The 18,639-nt window shown below is 51.1% G+C and overlaps 4 protein-coding genes across 4 annotated transcripts; 2 read left to right on the forward strand and 2 right to left on the reverse strand.

Moving 5' to 3' along the window:
* Window positions 1–3,381: 3,381 nt before the first annotated feature.
* T069G_05313 (uncharacterized protein) lies at window positions 3,382–4,239 on the forward strand (the record flags this gene model as incomplete). The annotated part of the gene is made up of 1 exon (XM_056172523.1): window positions 3,382–4,239. One exon carries the CDS (start codon window positions 3,382–3,384, stop codon window positions 4,237–4,239), a length of 858 nt encoding a protein of 285 aa, XP_056029381.1.
* Window positions 4,240–6,128: 1,889 nt separating this feature from the next.
* On the reverse strand, window positions 6,129–9,326 carry T069G_05314 (uncharacterized protein; the record flags this gene model as incomplete). The annotated part of the gene is made up of 2 exons (XM_056172524.1): window positions 6,129–7,291; window positions 7,391–9,326. 2 exons carry the CDS (start codon window positions 9,324–9,326, stop codon window positions 6,129–6,131), a joined length of 3,099 nt encoding a protein of 1,032 aa, XP_056029382.1.
* A 792-nt stretch (window positions 9,327–10,118) lies between these two features.
* On the forward strand, window positions 10,119–10,577 carry T069G_05315 (VMA21-like domain-containing protein; the record flags this gene model as incomplete). Its single annotated transcript, XM_056172525.1, has 3 exons — window positions 10,119–10,210; window positions 10,282–10,373; window positions 10,441–10,577. 3 exons carry the CDS (start codon window positions 10,119–10,121, stop codon window positions 10,575–10,577), a joined length of 321 nt encoding a protein of 106 aa, XP_056029383.1.
* Window positions 10,578–11,311: 734 nt separating this feature from the next.
* Window positions 11,312–12,726, reverse strand: T069G_05316 (uncharacterized protein; the record flags this gene model as incomplete). Its single annotated transcript, XM_056172526.1, has 5 exons — window positions 11,312–11,952; window positions 12,026–12,073; window positions 12,137–12,253; window positions 12,317–12,397; window positions 12,480–12,726. The coding sequence occupies 5 exons, from the start codon at window positions 12,724–12,726 to the stop codon at window positions 11,312–11,314; spliced, it is 1,134 nt and encodes a 377-aa protein (XP_056029384.1).
* Window positions 12,727–18,639: the final 5,913 nt, after the last annotated feature.

An 18,639-nucleotide genomic window follows, 5' to 3' on the forward strand; every position in this document is an offset into this window, starting at 1 on the left:
GGCATAACTGTGGCATCTCGGCATCACTCATCCATATGCCGTGCCGTCCAACTACCCGGGATGTAGTGAACAGCTTGCCATGTTCGTTCCATGGAGAGGCTTCCATTCTCACGGCCATGTTCGAATATGCCAAGGGACCCATTCAAACCCTTGACATGCACCCTGTGGCGGCTGTGGCTGCAAGCTCTTAAGCGGAATATGCTTCGCAGGGGGGGCTGGTCACTCGGCCCACCGAACCGTGATGCATTATTGGCCGGTGTTTCCAAGGCTGCGTCATTAATGGGGCGTGTCAAAGCGCGTCAGACACGCGTGGAGGCGCGTTTCAATCGTCACCAGGCCATGGCTGAGGCGGGTATCGATAATGGCTGTGATGGAGCCCCTCACAACGTGATCACGATGTGAGGCAATTCACGCTCACATGTGCCAATTGGGACCTCAGTGCGGAGATGAAGCCGAGTTTCGATGAGTTTCGATCAGATAGGCCCCTGAATTGGCTCGCGGCGGCTATGTAAAGGCCGATGCGAGGGCATCGAATGGCAAGCTCTTTTTGTCCGGATGGACGGCTCTTGGAGAAAGGTAATGGTAGGCTGGTGCCAATGACTCGGTACTAAGCTGGTTAGGATAGTCTCAGTAGAGTAGAATACGGCCAAGCTGACCGTGAACATTTGAACACGAGCTCGGCTCGTCGGATATGGGTATCGGCGGTGCCAATAGTTGCCAGCTATTGGCACTGAAGGAAACACCTGCCCTCCCTCCCTTCGGCTTGTCAGCTCGGAGTGTGCTTGTCATCCCAAGCCACTTGCACGTACGAACGGGCAAACAAGTTAATGTCTCTTGTCTTGCGCAATCATGACCTCTACGACGGGCAACCCAGACAGTAAGCCAAACCATTGATCAGCTGGAAAGGCTGCGTCATGATGGAAAGGAGAAGAGGGATCGAGATCGCAATGGCTTTGACCTTGACTCCTTCCAAGGGCTCACGGTCTACTCGGAACAACTATTGTATACCAGGGGGGAGGGCAGCAACTCCAGTTTAGAGGGAGGCACTGACTTCATTGATGACGCTACTGGCATCGTGCACATCTCTGTCTTGGGGAACCATCGAAATCGTTATCATCATACAGTACGAGAAGTCGGCCGGGATACACGTGCAACACGGGGAAGACGAAGCGAAAGAGGCAGAGGGGAAACAAGAGCTTGTCAGCGGCGCATTATGCCGGAATCTGGCCCGGGCTCCGCACGTTTTCGGGCACAAAGAGCAGATCCCATTCACGGTGGACATGGGGGATGCTGGTTTGCATGGCGTAGAGCTGTAGCAAGACCAATATACTGTATGACCAATATCACAGTGTCCCTGGATCAGAATGCGCTGGAATCAACAGAGGAGCTATCGAATCGTCACTTGACGAAGCGTTTCCGATTTCATCTGGTCTGCCATCTCTTGGCAACGTTGGGTCTTCCGTCCCTTTGCTGCATCTGATGAAAAGAGGAGTTGAACTAACAAGGGCGAGCCGTTCCTCTTGGTCCCGTGCCACTAAAGATGGGCTTGAAAGCTGTTAAACTTGGTGCTACTTGCATGTAGCTAGTGTGAGTGGAGAGAGAGTGGGAGAGAGGGCGAAAAGAGAATATGTGAGCAAGTGTGCAGGTGTGTGTGACCGAGACAAGACGCATGGGGACCGATGGGGCAGAAACAGCTGCTGAAGAAAAAAAAAAGAGGCGAGAGAGACAGAGGCTCCCTCAATGGACCAAAACTAGCAGCTTGGTCAAATTGCCTTTCTGCCTCCTCTTTTTCTCTTTCTCGCATGGCTCCTGTTGTCAGGGCGTTCCCGTGAGACCAGATCCAAGACAGCCCCCCGCAATGCTTTGCAGATGACGACTTGACTCTCGGCAGATAGCAATCGCAATGGGTTGATCCAGGCAGGTCTAGAGGGCTTGGCGAGGGAGAGCAAAAGGGCTTCGACGAGGGACAAGGCGAGACAGAGATTCGCAAAAAAGAGGTGCCCAACGTCCGTGTCCGCATGCGGCACAGTGTTGAAGCCCGCCGTGAGCCTGGATAGAGGCTGGAGCTCGTACTGTAAGCTCCGCCGAATGTTGCACCAGCGGTTTTTCCCTCATGGCCCTGCAAGGCGCGCCTAAAGTGCTTGCATGAGGAGCTTGGGCTGACTTGGGCTGGTGAAGAGACACGAGGCCACACAAAAAATAGCAGAAACACGAGGCCCAAGAGCGAGAGATTGCGGGGGAGGCGGTGCAGCGGCACGTTGGCGAACGGATTGAGAAATCGTTGAGTATGTTTGTAGTGATTTGTACGGGCATGGATTCGTCCTTGTTTGTCAACAGATTTGTGGAGAGAGAGGAAAAACGGAAACAAGAGTTTGATTGTCAGTGAACATCAGGTTGAATCTCAGGAGAGGTGAGAGAGATGCAAACGACACTAAAAACTGAGAGTGCACCAAGTGCCATCGCCGCATTTGGACTGGTGGGCCCTCTTACTGGGAGAGAGTATTGGCGGAAACCATGTGCAAACTGCCAGAACAGCACCGTGCATCATTCTCCTTTGTAGGTACCCGTGCCGTACTGCTGCCAGTGCGAAAGCAGTCTCGTCTCAAGACACTTTACGCGCAAACGGTACGCAGCAAGTACTCAACGGCTACCCGCCCGCTACCTCAGACCCGCGCCAGACGTCAATCCGCATCCGGCTACTACCAACCCCTGTCCCAGGGCAGCAGCCGGACCCTCCAGGCCGTCAAGGCCCCCTAAAGGACGACCCCCTGTCGCTGAATATTGGCGCCTGGTGCTGAATTTTCCAGGCGTCGCTCGCACGGTGCCCGCCATTGCCCAGTTTTTTGCACCTTGTTTGGCCCTTTTCGACCCTCCCGCTGCCAACTGTCTCTAGTGCCTGAAGGGTCCTCTGGGAACGCTAACACTAACGCCCAATTCTACGGATGGCCCCCTGCCATGTCGCATCCATGATCCCCCCCAGGCACCGCCCAGCGCTCATATTACCTGCGCTTCGCCCTCCCGCTCCCGCATCTCCAAGTTTCTGCAACAACAATAACAACAGCTTCATTCCTTTGAACAACGACGAATTTCGCCCACCCTCGGCTGCTGGCATCCGCTACTATCCATTACGCCGTTTTATATTACCAAGTTACAACTGTGCAGTCAGCGTCCATTCACTTCCCTTCTGTCGCCGTAGTCAATCAGGTCTGCCTGCTGGCTTGTGAGAGCGCGAATCCTTGAACATCCAAGTCGCGACAACAACAACCAACATCTAAGCGCAGCTGGGCGCAAAGACTCAAAAGACGTTTCTCCCAAGAGACCCAAAACTATAGAATACTACAATTACCTGCGAAGGAAAAGAACAAAACACTATCAATCAACATGCTTCTCCCGTCCGCGTTCTCCTGCGATGGCGGATCGCACGCCGCGCCTCAAGCCAGATCACAGGCTGGCCGCTTCGTATCGCCGCCGTCCAGCCCAACGACTCTGTCTGCTCAATACTCCATCGACAACATCATGAACACCTGCCGCTCCCTCCAGTCTCTCATCTCCATGACCGCCTCCAACACCGACCACGGCGCGCTTGCGCCCGCGCCCACCCTCACGCAACTCCCTACGCCGCCCCTCGCACATGCCCCGACGCCTATGAAGTTGCGCCTGCGGTCGCGCGCCGCCAAGACGGACGGCAAAGGCGACGAGACTCCAGTGGCAAGGAAGAGGATTGCGAAGCGCGCGCCTCCGAGAGGCGTCAACAAACGCCGGCGCGACGACAGCGACGACATGGGGCGCAACGACGAGTCCGACATGGACACTGAGGCCGAGCTGGAGGCTGAGGCACTACAAATCCCGCCCTTGTCATCGTCATCGCCGCAGGCGCCGTCGACACCCAAGCGCGCGCGCATCTCGCCCGAACAACTGCCCCTGGGCCTCGAGCGCTCCGACTTTCACAACGTTCACCTCCAGGAAGGCAGCGCCCTTGACCAGGAGACGGAAAAGCCCGGCACAGACGTCCAGGTTGAGGCGGACGGCACTGAATGGAGCGTCGAAGACGACCGCGTCCTCGTTGAGCTGGTGCTCGAGAAGCTGAAGCTGTCCAAGATGGAGTGGAAAGACTGCGCGCGAAGTCTGGGCAAGGACCGGCACAGCGTCAATAGGCGCTGGAAAAGCCTCATCATGAACGGCGACATTGGAGTCAAGACGAGGAGTCGGCGAGCGAGAATTCACTCGACTTGGCGATGAGCCTTTCCTATCATTCACTTACAATCCTTTTTATTGCTACACTTATTTTTCCTTGTCTACTTTTGTGGGGGAGCCGTCGAATCTGATCAAGCTAGCGGTGTATTATTTACTACCTACCTACTAATATGTCTGTCTTTTCGACAACTATTTTGTTTTCCTTTGTCAGATGGCTTTGTTGGCTTATTACCTCTTTCTTAATCCTGTCAAGCATTGTACCAACAACAACGTCCTACTTTGTCAATTCATCATCTACCTGTAAACAGCGCATATTTTCGGGGCACTGGCGTCGAGGGAAAAAAACAAAGGAAATGGGGAGACTCACTATTACTAGGTCCTACTACCTACTATTACTTGTACGCTTTTTCTTTTTTTATTGAGGCACACCTGGATATTGGGTGCCGTGGATATTATTACTTTTTGGACTATTACAACAACTATTACTACGGTACTACTACTACTACTACCGCTACTTATTACTTATTACTATTACTAGCTGGATCAGCACAATGAAAAAAAGAAGTCAAAATAACTGTTATGAGTTTCTGCCTCTTCGTGACCTTCGATACAGCCACTTACTTTACCGTAGTCTGTGTAGATGGGCGCCCTCGAAACGTCATCAAGGGACCACTCAGAGATCGCCACGATCCATCGATGCAACCACTTTAACGAATCCCTTGAAGAAAAAAATAGCCACGTTTTGTTTCAAACAAGCTGCTAAATCCGCCGAAAGAAGGCGATCTGTTGAACCTAGCCCCAGGTATCCACGCTTCCAACCTCCTCGCCCCTTTAGCCAAGGGAGGACAAATACACTTTACTCCTTTCGCAGTTTACCTTTTTGCAATATGTGTGCCTTTGAGACTGCTCAGCAGATTCAACTTGGCACGTGCAAGCTTTGAGAAGAGAAACTAGTAGTTAATTCAATGGGTTATTATCTCGTATGTAAAACTCTGTATACAAATATAGATAACATCAGAGAAAGCCTTCTTTTTACCTCAACATGAATTAATACAAGAGTCAAAACAACAGGAGTATAACATATCAAGGGCGCAAACTTTCAAAAGAGCCAAAGGGAAACAAAACATCACTAAAAACGAGTCAACACTCCCAATCCATGAAGGGAACACCATCTACGGAGTATAAACCTCTCAATCCCAACTCCAGCCATCCCAACGCCGTGACTTTCCGTGGGTTAGTTTAAAGGGAGCCTTCAATATGCATTCGGGCCTGTCTCTCCCACCCCCTTCAGTTTGTAAGCTCAATACTCGTACACCTTCTCAAGGGATCTGCTTCCAGCTAGTAGAGTGAATGGTCACTTGACTGATCGATCCAGATTAACATCTTTACTGCAGATACAATCACCTCGCTACATCTGCTTTCACCCTTTTATTAACATTGGCATCAACGTAATCTCTTTTCGCTTTCTATATGTAATTACTACTTTGTATCTCCCCAGCCATTCGTCCTCCTCTCCTCTATTCACTCTCCCAAAAATAATAAAGCTCATAAGTAGATGACAAAGTTATCTTGCCATCTCATTCTGAATTGCAAAGCAACATTATACCAGCACTGTATCATGCGTGTGCGTTGGTATCCGCGCCCACCAACCAGGCCCATCGCATAACTGGTTGACATATATATAATCCATACAAAATCAAATAAAAATATAAATAAAACAAGAACGTAGCAAAACAGACTCATGATGTTAAAGCTAACGCATGCATTTATGCCTCTTCTTTATCCTCTTGCTCTCAATTCTTTCAACGCTCCTTTTGATCATGCTGCTCTTTCAAATGCCGTTCATTAAGATGATGCTTTTTAAAAAACAAAATAGAAGAAGATTAAGAAGACCAAGGTTTCGGCAATGATTAGAACGGACTGGCCTCGCCGACCTACGGGGGCGTCATTTGCTCTTCCATCATCTTGCGAACTTCCTGCTCGAGGTTCTTGCTCGCGTCTGCGGCATCTTCCTCAATTGCACCGGTAACCTTGTTTGCCAATTCAATCTTCTTTTGGCAGGCCTTGTATATCAATTCCTCGATGGTGTGCGCTGAGATGAGCCGGATTACCTCCACGTCTCGCTTCTGTCCCAGGCGATGGGCACGATTCTCCGCCTGGATGTCGTCTTGCGGATTATCCGACTGGTCAAAGATGATGACCTTGTTGGCTGACGTCAAGTTAATGCCCGTGCCACCCGCACCCGTAGTTAGTAAAAAGACGGGGATGCTAGTATCTTGATTGAATTCGTCAATCAGTGTCTGTCGTTCTGACACATTGGTGTTGCCCATGAGCACGCGATGATCAATGTCCTTGCGCGCGAGCACCTCTTGCAAAAGCTCAATGATTCGCGAAAACTTGCTAAAGACTAGGACTCGATCACCATTCTCCTGGTACTGTTTGATAAGATCTAGGAGCTTTCTGATTTTGCCGCTGTCAAGCTCTGTTGTAGGGGGGATGTCGAATTCCTTTAGTAAGCGGGGATAATCGCGGCACCAAAGATGAAGCTCAAAATCGGATGAGTTCTTGAGCTCTTGGATAAGATGCTTGATATCTGGCTGATGAAGCTCTGATTGTGGGAGCCTGTCCATTAGTATCTTGGCCATCTCTGTAATTTTCTCGTCTGTAAACTGGCGGCGGAAGAGGAGCGGGTGCAGCGCCGCCTTTCGCAGCTGTATCCACACGTTATTCTGATCGTTTTGACGACCACGGGACCCTCGTGTAGTGCGCTGTGATGGCTCCATCTTGAACAATTCTTCATATTCATCATACACCTCCTTTTGCTCCTTGGGCATGTCGCAGTGGACAACGGTGCAAATCTTGCGAGGCATATCAGACAAAACCTGATCCTTTCGACGCTGCAGGATAAAGGGCTCGAGGATTGTCCTGGCGCGCTTGACTCGCTCGCTGTACAAGAAAGCGCCATTCGTAACGTCGCGGATTGTGACCTTTTGGCTGAAAATGTATTGGATCTGGTTCATGTAGCCGTCAAAAAGTCTCGGGTTGATGAAATTCAGGAGCGAAGTCATCTCCAGTAAGTTGTTCTGAACGGGAGTGCCTGCATCATGATACCATAGTCAGCTCTCTAGTCCTTTTACAACTGCCTCTTCACTATACATATCGAATCTCCTCTATAAGTGGGCTTGGTGGCACCTACCTGTAAGCAGCATCTTCCAAGCGGATGGAATTCTTCGAAGGTCCTTGTAGATCTTGGTTTCTGGGTTCTTCATCTTGTGCCCCTCATCAAAGATGGCTGCGTTGAGGTCAAATGACCGCATGGCGGCAATGTCCTCTTCAGAATTAATCTGTGAATATGTAGCCAGGACGACATGGTAGGAATCAGGATCTTGCTCAACCATGTAACCAATCTCGGCACGTTCTGCTTGAGACCCTCGATACCCTATCACGGATAATCCAGGTGCAAATTTCTTGAATTCGCCGAGCCAGTTGTTGTATGTACTGGGTGGCACAACAATCAAGTTTGGCCATGGCCGTCTGTCTTTGGGTTCTCTCTCATCCTCCTCTACGAGATGACACATGAATGAGATAACTTGACAGGTCTTGCCGAGACCCATTTCGTCGGCAAGGATACAGCCGATATCATAGTTGTAGAGGACCGACATCCAGTTTAAGCCATAGAGCTGGAATGGCTTCATTACGCAGTGTCCATCCATCATTTTCGGCTGACGAGGGACCAATGGTTTTGAGTACTTGGTACTGCTCAAGCTCGTCGGCGTTAGGGGAGCATCGTCATCGGAGGGAGTCGACCTCGTGCTGCGTTTGTTCTGACCAAACATGTTGAGGTCCCAGGAATCGACGACTCCTTTAACTGCCTGTCCTTTGATTTCGCACTTGGCCACGACCTTGTCAATGGCGGTAACGGCATCCATGAATACTTCGACAGCATCCACAACCGTCTCTCCGATACTGACCCTGGCAGATTTGCGGGCCCCAGGCTTCTTGTTGACGCTCACTCTTCTGGCCTGCATCAGGTCGTGAAAGGGGCGCTTGTCGATAATGGGTTTAAGAAGATCCTCCTTCATGCCCGTCATGGCTGCTAGCTCCTGAACACTACTCTCATTGATGCAGTCAAGCACCTTGTCGTCGTCTTCCTGGGAGGCTGGCGGGGATTCCTCTGCCTCGTACGATTCTTCTCTGCCGTCGTCTACCAGGTCTATGACTAGCGGATCGTCGCTCGAGGCTGGTTTGGGCAGTTCTTCCACGTCAGGTTCGAGTGTAGAGGCACGTCTCTTGCGTAGCCCTTGCATGAGTCGGCGCCTGGGCGGCGGGGGTTGTGGTTTGGGAGGACTTGAAGTGACAGAAGTGACGGAAGGAGAAGTAGCACGAGACGCGGGCTTTGAAAGTGAAAGCATTTGGCCCTTGGATACCAAGCGTCGGTTGACAGTAGGTTTCGAAGGAGGGTTCGCAATCCGGCTCTGAGTCTGAGTCTGGCGCGGTACATTGCGCTCCAGCCATTCTATTGAATCGTCCAAGTCGTTCTTACACGTCCTAAGAGCTTCCCTAACCTTATCCGACGGGTATCGATCGCCAAAAACGTCAAATATCTGCCGTAGCTTCCTTGTTGTCTCCTTTTCGTCGATGGAAGATGCGGGCTGTTTGTAAGCAAAGGCTGCAATCTGTGCTTTAAAATTGGTCGGGCGGATGTTCCCTCTGGGTGGCGTAAGGTCGTCGTCGTCGTCTGAGATGAGATTAATAGGCTCTGGAGTTGGTCTCCTCTCAGAGACTGGCTGTGGTCGAGGGGGGCGGAAGACGGTGCCGGCCGGTGCCAGACGAGAGCCCAACCGCGTCTGCTGCAGCTTTGGCTGGAATGGCGACGATGCAGGAACCTCAATTACGCTCGGGACGGGAGAGGAAGACCCGGCCATTGTAAGCCCAGGACGGCTAAGGACCTGCGTCGCCTGGGTGGTGTCGTGATCTTTCATGAAGACTGACGGTGAGCAAGGGATCGTGTCTCCAGCCAGTTCATCCATGTCTTCCGCCTGCGGTTGTAATCGTCCTCGTCCGAGAGAAGGCGTTCGCGGTACGATGCCGAGATGCGCAATTGATGGCAGCGGTGATGAGCTTCGTGCCATGATGAGGAAGAAGAGAAAGAAGAAATTCTTCCTCAGGGGGGCGAGAGTGGAGGAGCCAATTAGTGAGGAAAAGCGATTTTCGTTCTCTAAGACAAAGAAGCTAAAACTTCCCGCCCGCAGCCTGATGCAGAGCTGAGATAGAAGTGAGACGAAAGTGAGGAAACGATAAAAAAAAAATCAACCAGGGTCAGAAAGCGATCTGAAGCACCCGCCCGCCAGATGCCCAGATCTAAAGTGGCGTAGAGATCGTACAAACGGGGAAAGCCGAAGAAGAAACTGGTGGCGGGTGTTAGTTGAAGCGCAACAAAGTGGCACTTTTTTGCAACAATTTTCGTGACAACCCGAGACGCGCCGTGCCTAGAACACCAAGTCGCGAAGTCACATGACCACTTTACTCTCGATCCGGTGGCTGGAGGAAGTTTAGAAGGACAACATGACTGCTTCAGTAGCAGGAGACGACAAGCTTAAGGGCTCTTAACAAGAACGAGAATTGGAGAAGATCGAGTTTCAACAAAGAGAGAAAAGACAACAAAGACCTCGAAAGCGTGAGAGCAAGCACGGGCAGGTACAGATTGGCATTTGCCCCAGCCACTTTAACGGGTAGCGTCGATAAGAATAGCTGGGACCCTCTTCTGGCGAGAGCTCCATCAATCTTTGTTTCGTTAGTACGGGGGCCTCATCTCAATCTCATCTCATCTCATCTCATCTCATCTAAATCTCAGTCTCAATCTCAATATTACCCAGCAACTCTCTGACCTTCATTCCAACGACCAATCACCGACACCATCAACAATGGCCACCCGCCGCATCGTCAACTCCGAAAGGACAATCCTCGAAAAAGATGACACGGAGGAAAAGTCCAACATCAGCCCCGCTGTCCCAAAGTGAGAGCACTCTCAACTCAAAGAAAACACATATGCGCATTCCAACTAATCCCCCCCCTCACCATCACCAGAGACGTCATCTACAAGCTCCTCGGCTTCTCCGCCGCCATGATCATTATCCCCATTGGATCATATTTTGCGACCGTCCATACAGTCTTTAACGGTAGCGCCCCTTCTTGTTTGACGTAGACCAGTGCAGAGTTAGTAACTGATTTACCTTTCTTTACTAGGGAACTCGTCGCTCGCTGGTGGTATGGCTGCTGTGCTGGCCAACGTTGTGCTTATTTCATACATAGTGGTAGCCATGAAGGAAGATCAAACAGATCTAAGAGAGGGCACAAAACCGGAGAGCAAAAAGACACAGTAAATAGCCAGGTGTGCGGGGCGCATCGTATCATAGTTGTTAATATCACATTTCACGAGACAGAACAAGAAGCAATTTTTTTCCAATTTAGAGAAAAAAGAATTCAAAATAGAAAAAAACACGAGAAAAAAATAGACATCTCCTATTCATTATGTTTGTAGAGCCTGTCATCATCAACATGCGGATTCCTGAAATCTTACTTTCAGGAGACCACGTCTATATGCCACAATCAGCTTAGTCGACGGGAGGATGATTTAGCATCATTGCCATGAACAGATCCATGCTCTTCTTGCCATACATCTGAAGCAGACTATTACTCTCCGTCAGAGCCAACGGCAAGGATTTATCAACACCTCAACGCCACATACGGAGTTTATCCGCGTATATACCCATCCTCGTCCAGAATGTCATGTGCTAAGCGCTCCTAATAGAGCTCTTTCAAACAAACGAGTTTCCCAATGGTGCAAAGAAAAAGAAAAATGAAAAGCAAAAATGATGGTATCCGCCCAGCCGTATTCGTCTCTCCTAGACCTGCAATAATGGCGTGATTATAGGCAACAAGCAATGAATGCCCAAAAAACCAATCGTGAAGCAACTTAATGGAGCCTTTTCTACCTCAACAAACAAACAGACAGAAGACAAACAAAAGGGAGCCAAGTCCAGTAGAGCGTTCAAAGGAAAATGTAAAGGAATGATGATGATGATGATGTAATCGGGTATTTGACTTTCCAGAAGACTTAGGAATTCTTGCTAAACCGGCGAGAAAACCAGCTCTTTCGCTTCTCTCCTCCAGACGGCGTAGTAGAGACCTGTCTCTTAAGCAACGAAGCCTCCTTTCTAGGGATCGCCGGGAGAGGATTTTGGTAGCTCGCAGTCGGTGGGCTTGGCATTTTACCGTTTCCAGGAGGGTTTAGGTTCACTGTCAAGGTCGGAGCCTTGTAGGACTGGGACTGGCTGAAAGCGATGCCGTAGTCGTTTACTTGCTTAGCCGGAGAAGTTCGATGAATCGAGCTGTTATCACTGCTAGTAGGGTCGGTTTGGTAGCCTGCGGGGTCGGAATTTCCACTGGCGGCCGCAGATGTCACTGTCTCATAAGAGCGATCCTTGTGAGGCAAAGGATAGACGTTTTGCTCTCGGCCGTAGTTTCGAAGGTGTGGTTCGGAAGCCATCCTTGGCTCTCGCGACGGGCGGCGCCCATAGCCGCTAGGGCCTGCATTCGTAGTATAGTAGCCGCCATTGTTGCTATAATGCTGGTTGTCGTAGTAGCTGTTCCTCGTCGAGACAGGTGGTGGGCCTCCGTATGGGCCTTCCTCTCCTCGAAAAGAAGCCGCACGGCTACCATAGTAGCTATCTTGAGGAAATCGTGGTGGCTGATTTGCTAATTCCACAAAACAAATAGTGTTAGAATAACTAATGCGTAAGCTCCAACAGCGAGTATCACACCAACGTACCTTTATAGTAGCTGTTTCGACGGCTAAAGTTCGCAGCAGGGTCGGTTTCTAAAAAAGTAGGGTTAGCTCGAGGCGCTTCTCATGAAAGCTCCCCCTTGAAAGCAAACATACCTGAACGATGCATGGACCTGCGCGCATAGTCGCCTTCAATGGCCGCCTCAAAGCTTCGGATGGTGTCGAGAGGTCGCTCCCATCGGTTGCGCGTCGGATTGGACAAATCAGGGTCGGCTAAAGTAGAATGGAGTGTAAGTGACGACTGCCATTGGCATCAGACAAAGGAGAATCACGTACCTATCACGTTCCCGTAGGAATCCTTGTGTTGCATGGCGCGCAGAGAAGACAGTGACGACGCTGTCATCACAGCTTCGACAGCTATTTTACAAAGTGTCAGCAAAAGGACGGCCAAGCGAGCAGGCCGCTCAGGCGCGGTACTGAGGAGAGGAACATAACATACAAGGCTCCGCTTCATTCATGGCCAACGTGGGATCGGCCTTGCTGTGGAGGCGTCTAGAATCCTTTTCAGCGTGCGTTTCGTGCAGGTCGATCTTGTTGTTGTTGACGCTGTTCTTGCGAGACTTGTCGGACAAGAAGCTAAATCGTCGCGAATTGGGCCTCTGCTGCTGCTGCTGCGCCGACTGCGACGAGAAGGCCTGCTGAGTAGGCGACGGGAGAGGGCGCTCCTTGTTTGCCGGAGTCGCCATGGTGCCTGATTCTGGGACTGGAGCTTCTTTATCTTGAGCTAGACGAGATAGCTGGGGCTCTTGCGACGACGGTGCCTAGGGCACTCGGCACGGTCGTGGGGATCGAGCGATCAATGCGGGTCGCAGAGAGGACGGACGATAATGTCCAAGGTTGACTCTTGTCGTCGTCGCACAGCAGTGCTAGTAATTAATGTTACGGGGGCCCCTGTCCAAAGCACAAATGGGGCGGGCACGGGTCGACGGCAGCCTGAGTCGAGTCGAAACAATGCTAGGATGACGAGCAAACTGGCCAGAAGAAGCGGTTTTGCGTGGAGCCCAAAAAATGAGACGGCCAACAGAGACAATTCCTGGCGTTGGAATTCTCGCGATGGTGTTGACGAGTCGCCGGGAGGGAATGGGCTGGGGGGAGGAGAAAAGAGGTTGGCGGAAGAGAGGTTGGGGGCGAGGCGAACGATGCTTCCGGAGCCTTTTGGCTATCAGAAGTGGAAACTGGGCAGCCTGTAAGAAGCTGTAGCCCAGTAGCTTGTGGTGCCAGAACTGCGTGGCAGCGGGTAACGATAGAGGGAATCTAGTGCTAGCAGAACGACGTGCCAGGGGGGGAGGGGTGTGCGGAAGTGCTGCAGGCCAGGGAGCTGCGTCTGTACGCGTTTGGTACCTGGTAGCGGCGCTGGGGAATGCCGAGAACGGGAGGTCAACCGCTTGTACAGTTGCTGGAAGCTGCACAGGAGGGAATGAAATAGTCTGGTAGCGGTACCAGGGCTGCGACAGGGCACAAGAAGCGGCGTGACGTTTGCTTTTGAAGAACCAAGCAAGGCGAAGGGAGAAGAGCCCTTTAGCGATGCAGAACGACGGTGGGCAGGGGGGAACGGAAAGGGGGGAGAGGAAAGAAAGAAAGAAGATAACAGAAGAGAAGAACTAAACAGACGAAGGAGGTGAGATGGAGTTCGGACAGGACAAAAAGACAAAAAACACAACTTTAGGTAGAAAAACGCAGCCGGGATGGAGATGGAAGGGCAAGGGAAAATGGGGAGAGCTTGTCGTGACTGCGATGCTGCAGATGAAAACGACGACGATGGTTTGATGGTCGATCCGATGCCTGCAAACAACCTTGTGGCTGAGCTACAGCACCAACTAGTCGTGCTCGTACCCGTAGGTAAGCAGCTGAATGCGCGCAGCTTGTGCCACCTTTGGAGTCTCTTTGTTCCGAAGTCGATGCTTTCTTTTCTTTGGGCCCGTCTTTTCTTCTCTTCTCGTTTCGACTGTATTTTTCACAGCTCGAGGTTGGGCGAATGAAGCGGCCTCGGAAGTTCTTGTCCGTGCCTCTCTGCTCGGCCCTGGCCTGGCCTGCCGCTTACTGCACAGTTATCAATGCAAGCAAAGTTCCAGGCACAAGGCACCGGCACAGGCACAGGTACTGCTATAGCCACTGGTGCTGGTACAGGTACTTGGTGAGGTACTTGAGCTGCGGAAAACGGGGTGCGGCTAGTGAATCGACCGACATGTGGCTGGTGCCGTCCCAGTCACATCAAACGTGTACTCTGACGCTCTGTCACCACATCAGTGAGCTGACGTCAATTGATTGCGCTTTGTTCCTCGGATTTGGCTCTTGTTCCGCGTCCAGTCCAGCATCAAACACAAGTCCAGTACGTGTACAGCGCGGCCTAGCCCAGGGGGGACTGGATTGCTGGAGCCGGAAGCTAGAAACAGGAGCTTGGTCCAGCTGGGCAGGCTTCTGGCGTCTGTCTATCTTTTTTTTCTTCGTCTGAGGACGCGAGTGGCTAGAGGCCAAGAGCTTGCACACCACTACAGGGCTTGGTGCGAAATACTATGGAGCTGCTAGCTGACGATACGGAGTTCCTGGAACTGGTCTGCCGGTTTCCCCTGCTCCACTGACGGCTTCTTGAGCGACGATGACACAACCGCCCGTCTCAGACCGCATGCAGTTGTCTTGGTTAATATAAACAAGTGGAGCGCGTGTGTGTCTCGGCGCCACCCAAAGGCGACAAATCGAGATGCGGCGGCTGTGAAAAAAAAAAAGGAAAAAAAAAAAAAAAATTGATTAGCACGGACGATGACGATGGCCCAAGATTCGGACTAGCCCGACACCGACGAATGATGCTGCGCCAAATACGAAAAACTAGACGGGAGGTGTAGGGGCGAGAGAAGAAGAGGGCAAAGAGATGGAAAAAGACGAGAAACTAATATCGATCAGGTTACGATAGCACAACCAGTTGCTGCGAGGTGGGATCGGGCGGCTCAGGCGACAGCAAAAGCATGTGCGTAATGCTGGCTGAATACGAGGTCGGCGGCAAAAGAATACGCCTGCGGGATCCAAGCCCGCTATATGTACGAGGATCTGATCAGCAGTTAGACGCCGCAGCTCAGGGCGACTCAGGCAATCAAGACACCGGATGCGCCTCGCTGCGAGACAAAACAGCAAGCGAGCGCCGCCTAAAGCGCCATATGCCCGCATGGCGTTCGATGGTTGACGATTTCCCCAGTGCTTGGATAAGCGGGAGTTGATGTGATGTGCCGTCTGCGAAACCCGGGATCAACAGGTGCGACAGCTGTGGCGGCGAGCTGCGCGTCAATCCTCTTTACCCACCGATGGCAATGACACCATGATCGTACCTGTTGTACGGATTGACGGAGTATGCTGCAGCCATCGCTGTTGCTTTTCATTGTTGCTGGTTTGATGAGCACATCAACAGTAGAACAGCCAGCAGAAAGAGGCGTCTGGTTTGTTTATGTCTCGACGGTGATATCCGCGAACCCCCCAAGCCCTGGCCACGATTACTTCGACTTGCCCAGTCCGGTGCCCCAGCAAGCCCACGGAGTGCTACCTTCACGTTACGTCTGCTAGGGCTGCTTGTACGGAGCATTTATGGAGCACCTAGTATCACCAGCTGCCTCGAGCTCGGCCAATTCGCCATGCCCTTGACAATGGTTTCGGCCTCACGCTCTTTTTGCTTTTCCACCGTCCGCCCCATTCCCGCGCTGTCGTCCAACCCGCAATCGTCAATGAATTTAATTTTGGCAGGAAAAGGCCGGGATAGGCAATTCGAGGCGGAGACCAGATTGGCCTCGAACCAAACCTTAATGCTTGTGAGAGGAGCTATTGAGCTTAACGATATGCCATAGGCTCCCCGGTTGCCCTCGCTCTCACTCTCACCGGCTACCTCCCAGTAATGAACCAACCTGGCTGATATCTTGTTTTCTCGTTCCATTTCGGATGCCGTGTCACATGAGAGGCTCGGATACTACAAGTGTGCGCTCGGCCAGACACATGGCAATTTGAGTCAGGTGTTGCACAGGTCGCCCTTGATTCCACGACATCAGAATGGGTTGCGAAGAGCCGTTACGAAGTAGATAATGATGCATCCACGGCCATACGAGCGATACTAATCAAATCCCGTTATCAGTCTGCATTCTCCCGCAGGCAGTGCGACCTGTATGGCAATAGCGCCGCGGCCAAGTAGGTGTGCCCTCATGTTCCTGGACAAGCGTCGGCACCGAGCTTCGTGTTCTGGCGTTGCTCACACCCTCCTTTCCCCCAACAACCTTGCAAGCGACCTTCTTTAGCTCCTCGTTTACCATGAGCCTCGTCCTCCAGGCTGTATGGGGTAAGTCTTGATAATTCATTTCCCCTCTGGAATACGGAGTAATACCGTGAGCTCATCACGGCATCATGCAGCTATCGAGTTGTTCTGTCTCAGTCGCAGCTGCAGGACTCTCATGCTGTCTCAATTCCACTCTGCAGAGCTGATTGAGAATAGTTTCTCAATAGCGGATTCTTGGCAACTGGCGTGTCCAGATGAAACCCTCAGAGGAAGAAAAAAAAATAAGTAACTAGGCTCTCGAAATCAGCGCACTAATGCCAAGCATGCACAAGCTGATTTGATTATCGCGCCAGCCTGGAAGAGACGGCGCGCGAAAAGCCACTACCAATCTCCTTTCTCCCTTGTCTATTCTATGTCGTTGACGTATCTTACACCTCATCGTGCCTCCCAGTTACCAGGGTGCGCTGTTTCGCTCAGGGACACTAATGCCTTTCTTTTCTGGTTCTCTATTCATGGGATGTCCCGATGGGATCATCTTGGCTGTCACGAATGCCCTCCCCGGCATAATGCAATTGTCATTTTTGCGACATGCTGCATTGCATTCTGCCGGAGCCAAACAGCATTGCCATCTCAAATCGTCGATCCACGCCCGGGGGGGGGAGATGGGGGGCTACCACTAGGCAGGCTTGCCTCAATCCTTTTCTTATGCCCGAGACAATGACCATCGACGATCATTCCACAGAGGACTCCGTACGGGTACTATTCTGGGACGTGCTCGTACCCGTAGTGGTTCCGCGTACCAAACTTGAGCTCCTTTATTACTCGGCTAAAAGGTGCTTCAGCCAGAGCTAGTGACCTCATCTGTTGTTTTGTTTTTTGTTTACTCTAGAAGACTCGGTGAATCCCAGTAACTGAGGGGCAATGGCTGGATGTTAGTCCAGAAACCGTGACACTAGGACGGGCCGATCATAACCCAGGAGGACGGGCGTTATGTTTCTATTCCTGTTGGATGGAATGCAGACGCGGTTCTTCTCCAGACGCCTCTCCCAGAAGCATTCTTTTCTGTGGCGCGTCCTAGCCACAGTGGTTAAGTTATGATTGTAAGACATCTTGGGCGTTTTCTGACTGACACCAACACGAAGGCTGAGAAAGCAACTAATACGAAGCAAAGAGCGCAAACTATAATTCAGGGCTACAAGTACGGAGTACAACAGCATGAAGGGATATGCATCAATGCCCAAGCCACACGTTGGCGTCCCAGTCCCGAGCCTCCCGGACAATGAGCCTGTTTTGATGCTTCTCTTCTCGGCACATACATGCGAGCGCACAATCAAGCGCACACACAGGATTTGAGGGGGAACAGAGTTGCAGGGACTAGGTTACCTTGCCTGGCCAATCCGCCCAATCCATTCAGAGACGTGGCTCGGGGTTGCGCAAGTGCGTGAGTTGGCGGCGTGTGGCTTCTGCGGCCAGCCTAGTTTTCCATTGGCAATGCGCTTCCTTTCCTATTTCTTTTTTTACTTGTTGTAAGCATAACTCACGGACTAAGTATTCCGTACATACTGTGCTTTGAACTGCAAATGAGTCCGAGGTTGTGTGTGCCAGTTCTGTGACGCCTGAGAAGCATGGTAAGAAATTGCTTAAGAGATTTTCCCTTTGTACTGAAGCTGCCCTTTTCGACACTGGCAAAATAATGTGCCGAAATACATAAACTCCAGGAATTGAATTTAGAGTTGAACGTTTCGGCGTCTCCATAACGGCATGTGAGCTGATTGTTAGCCACGCGGGGTCCATGAGAGGGGAGAGACCGAGAGCTTTCCCTCGCCACAAATTTTCTTTTTTCCCTTCTTTTCTTTTTTACAAGGTTCCATAGACCTCGTGTAAGATCTTTTTTTTTTTGACTCAGATAACGGAGTGTGGTTATAGCTTAAGCGTGCTTATTTGAGACATTTGATGTCGTACGCGAGCTGAGAATCATCCATTGGGCGTCAACTGGAATTTCTGTGTCTCACCACGGATTCTTCTGAGGAATTCGACGTGACTTGTCTTTCTAATCCTTTTGCGCGCGCACATGAACTTAGGGGTCCTTTTAAAGTCAAAGTGCTATAATGACGCGGGGGCGTCGGCCATTGTTTGCTTTGTTTGGTGTCTTGTAGATGATGATCGTGGAATGAATGGTTCAATATCGCACTGCGACATTTGTCTGTGAAGTATCGATTTGTATTTTGCGATTGGAGGTGATCCAAAAGCCTATTGCTACTGAATATTACGACTGAGTAAGTCTACTCTGTAGAGATTGAGCAAGTCTATTCCGTGGAATATTTACCCGTGTATGGAATGTGAAACGTGATGC

Source organism: Trichoderma breve, chromosome 3 (assembly GCF_028502605.1).
Source record: "Trichoderma breve strain T069 chromosome 3, whole genome shotgun sequence".
In the NCBI taxonomy this organism is placed as follows: domain Eukaryota; kingdom Fungi; phylum Ascomycota; class Sordariomycetes; order Hypocreales; family Hypocreaceae; genus Trichoderma; species Trichoderma breve.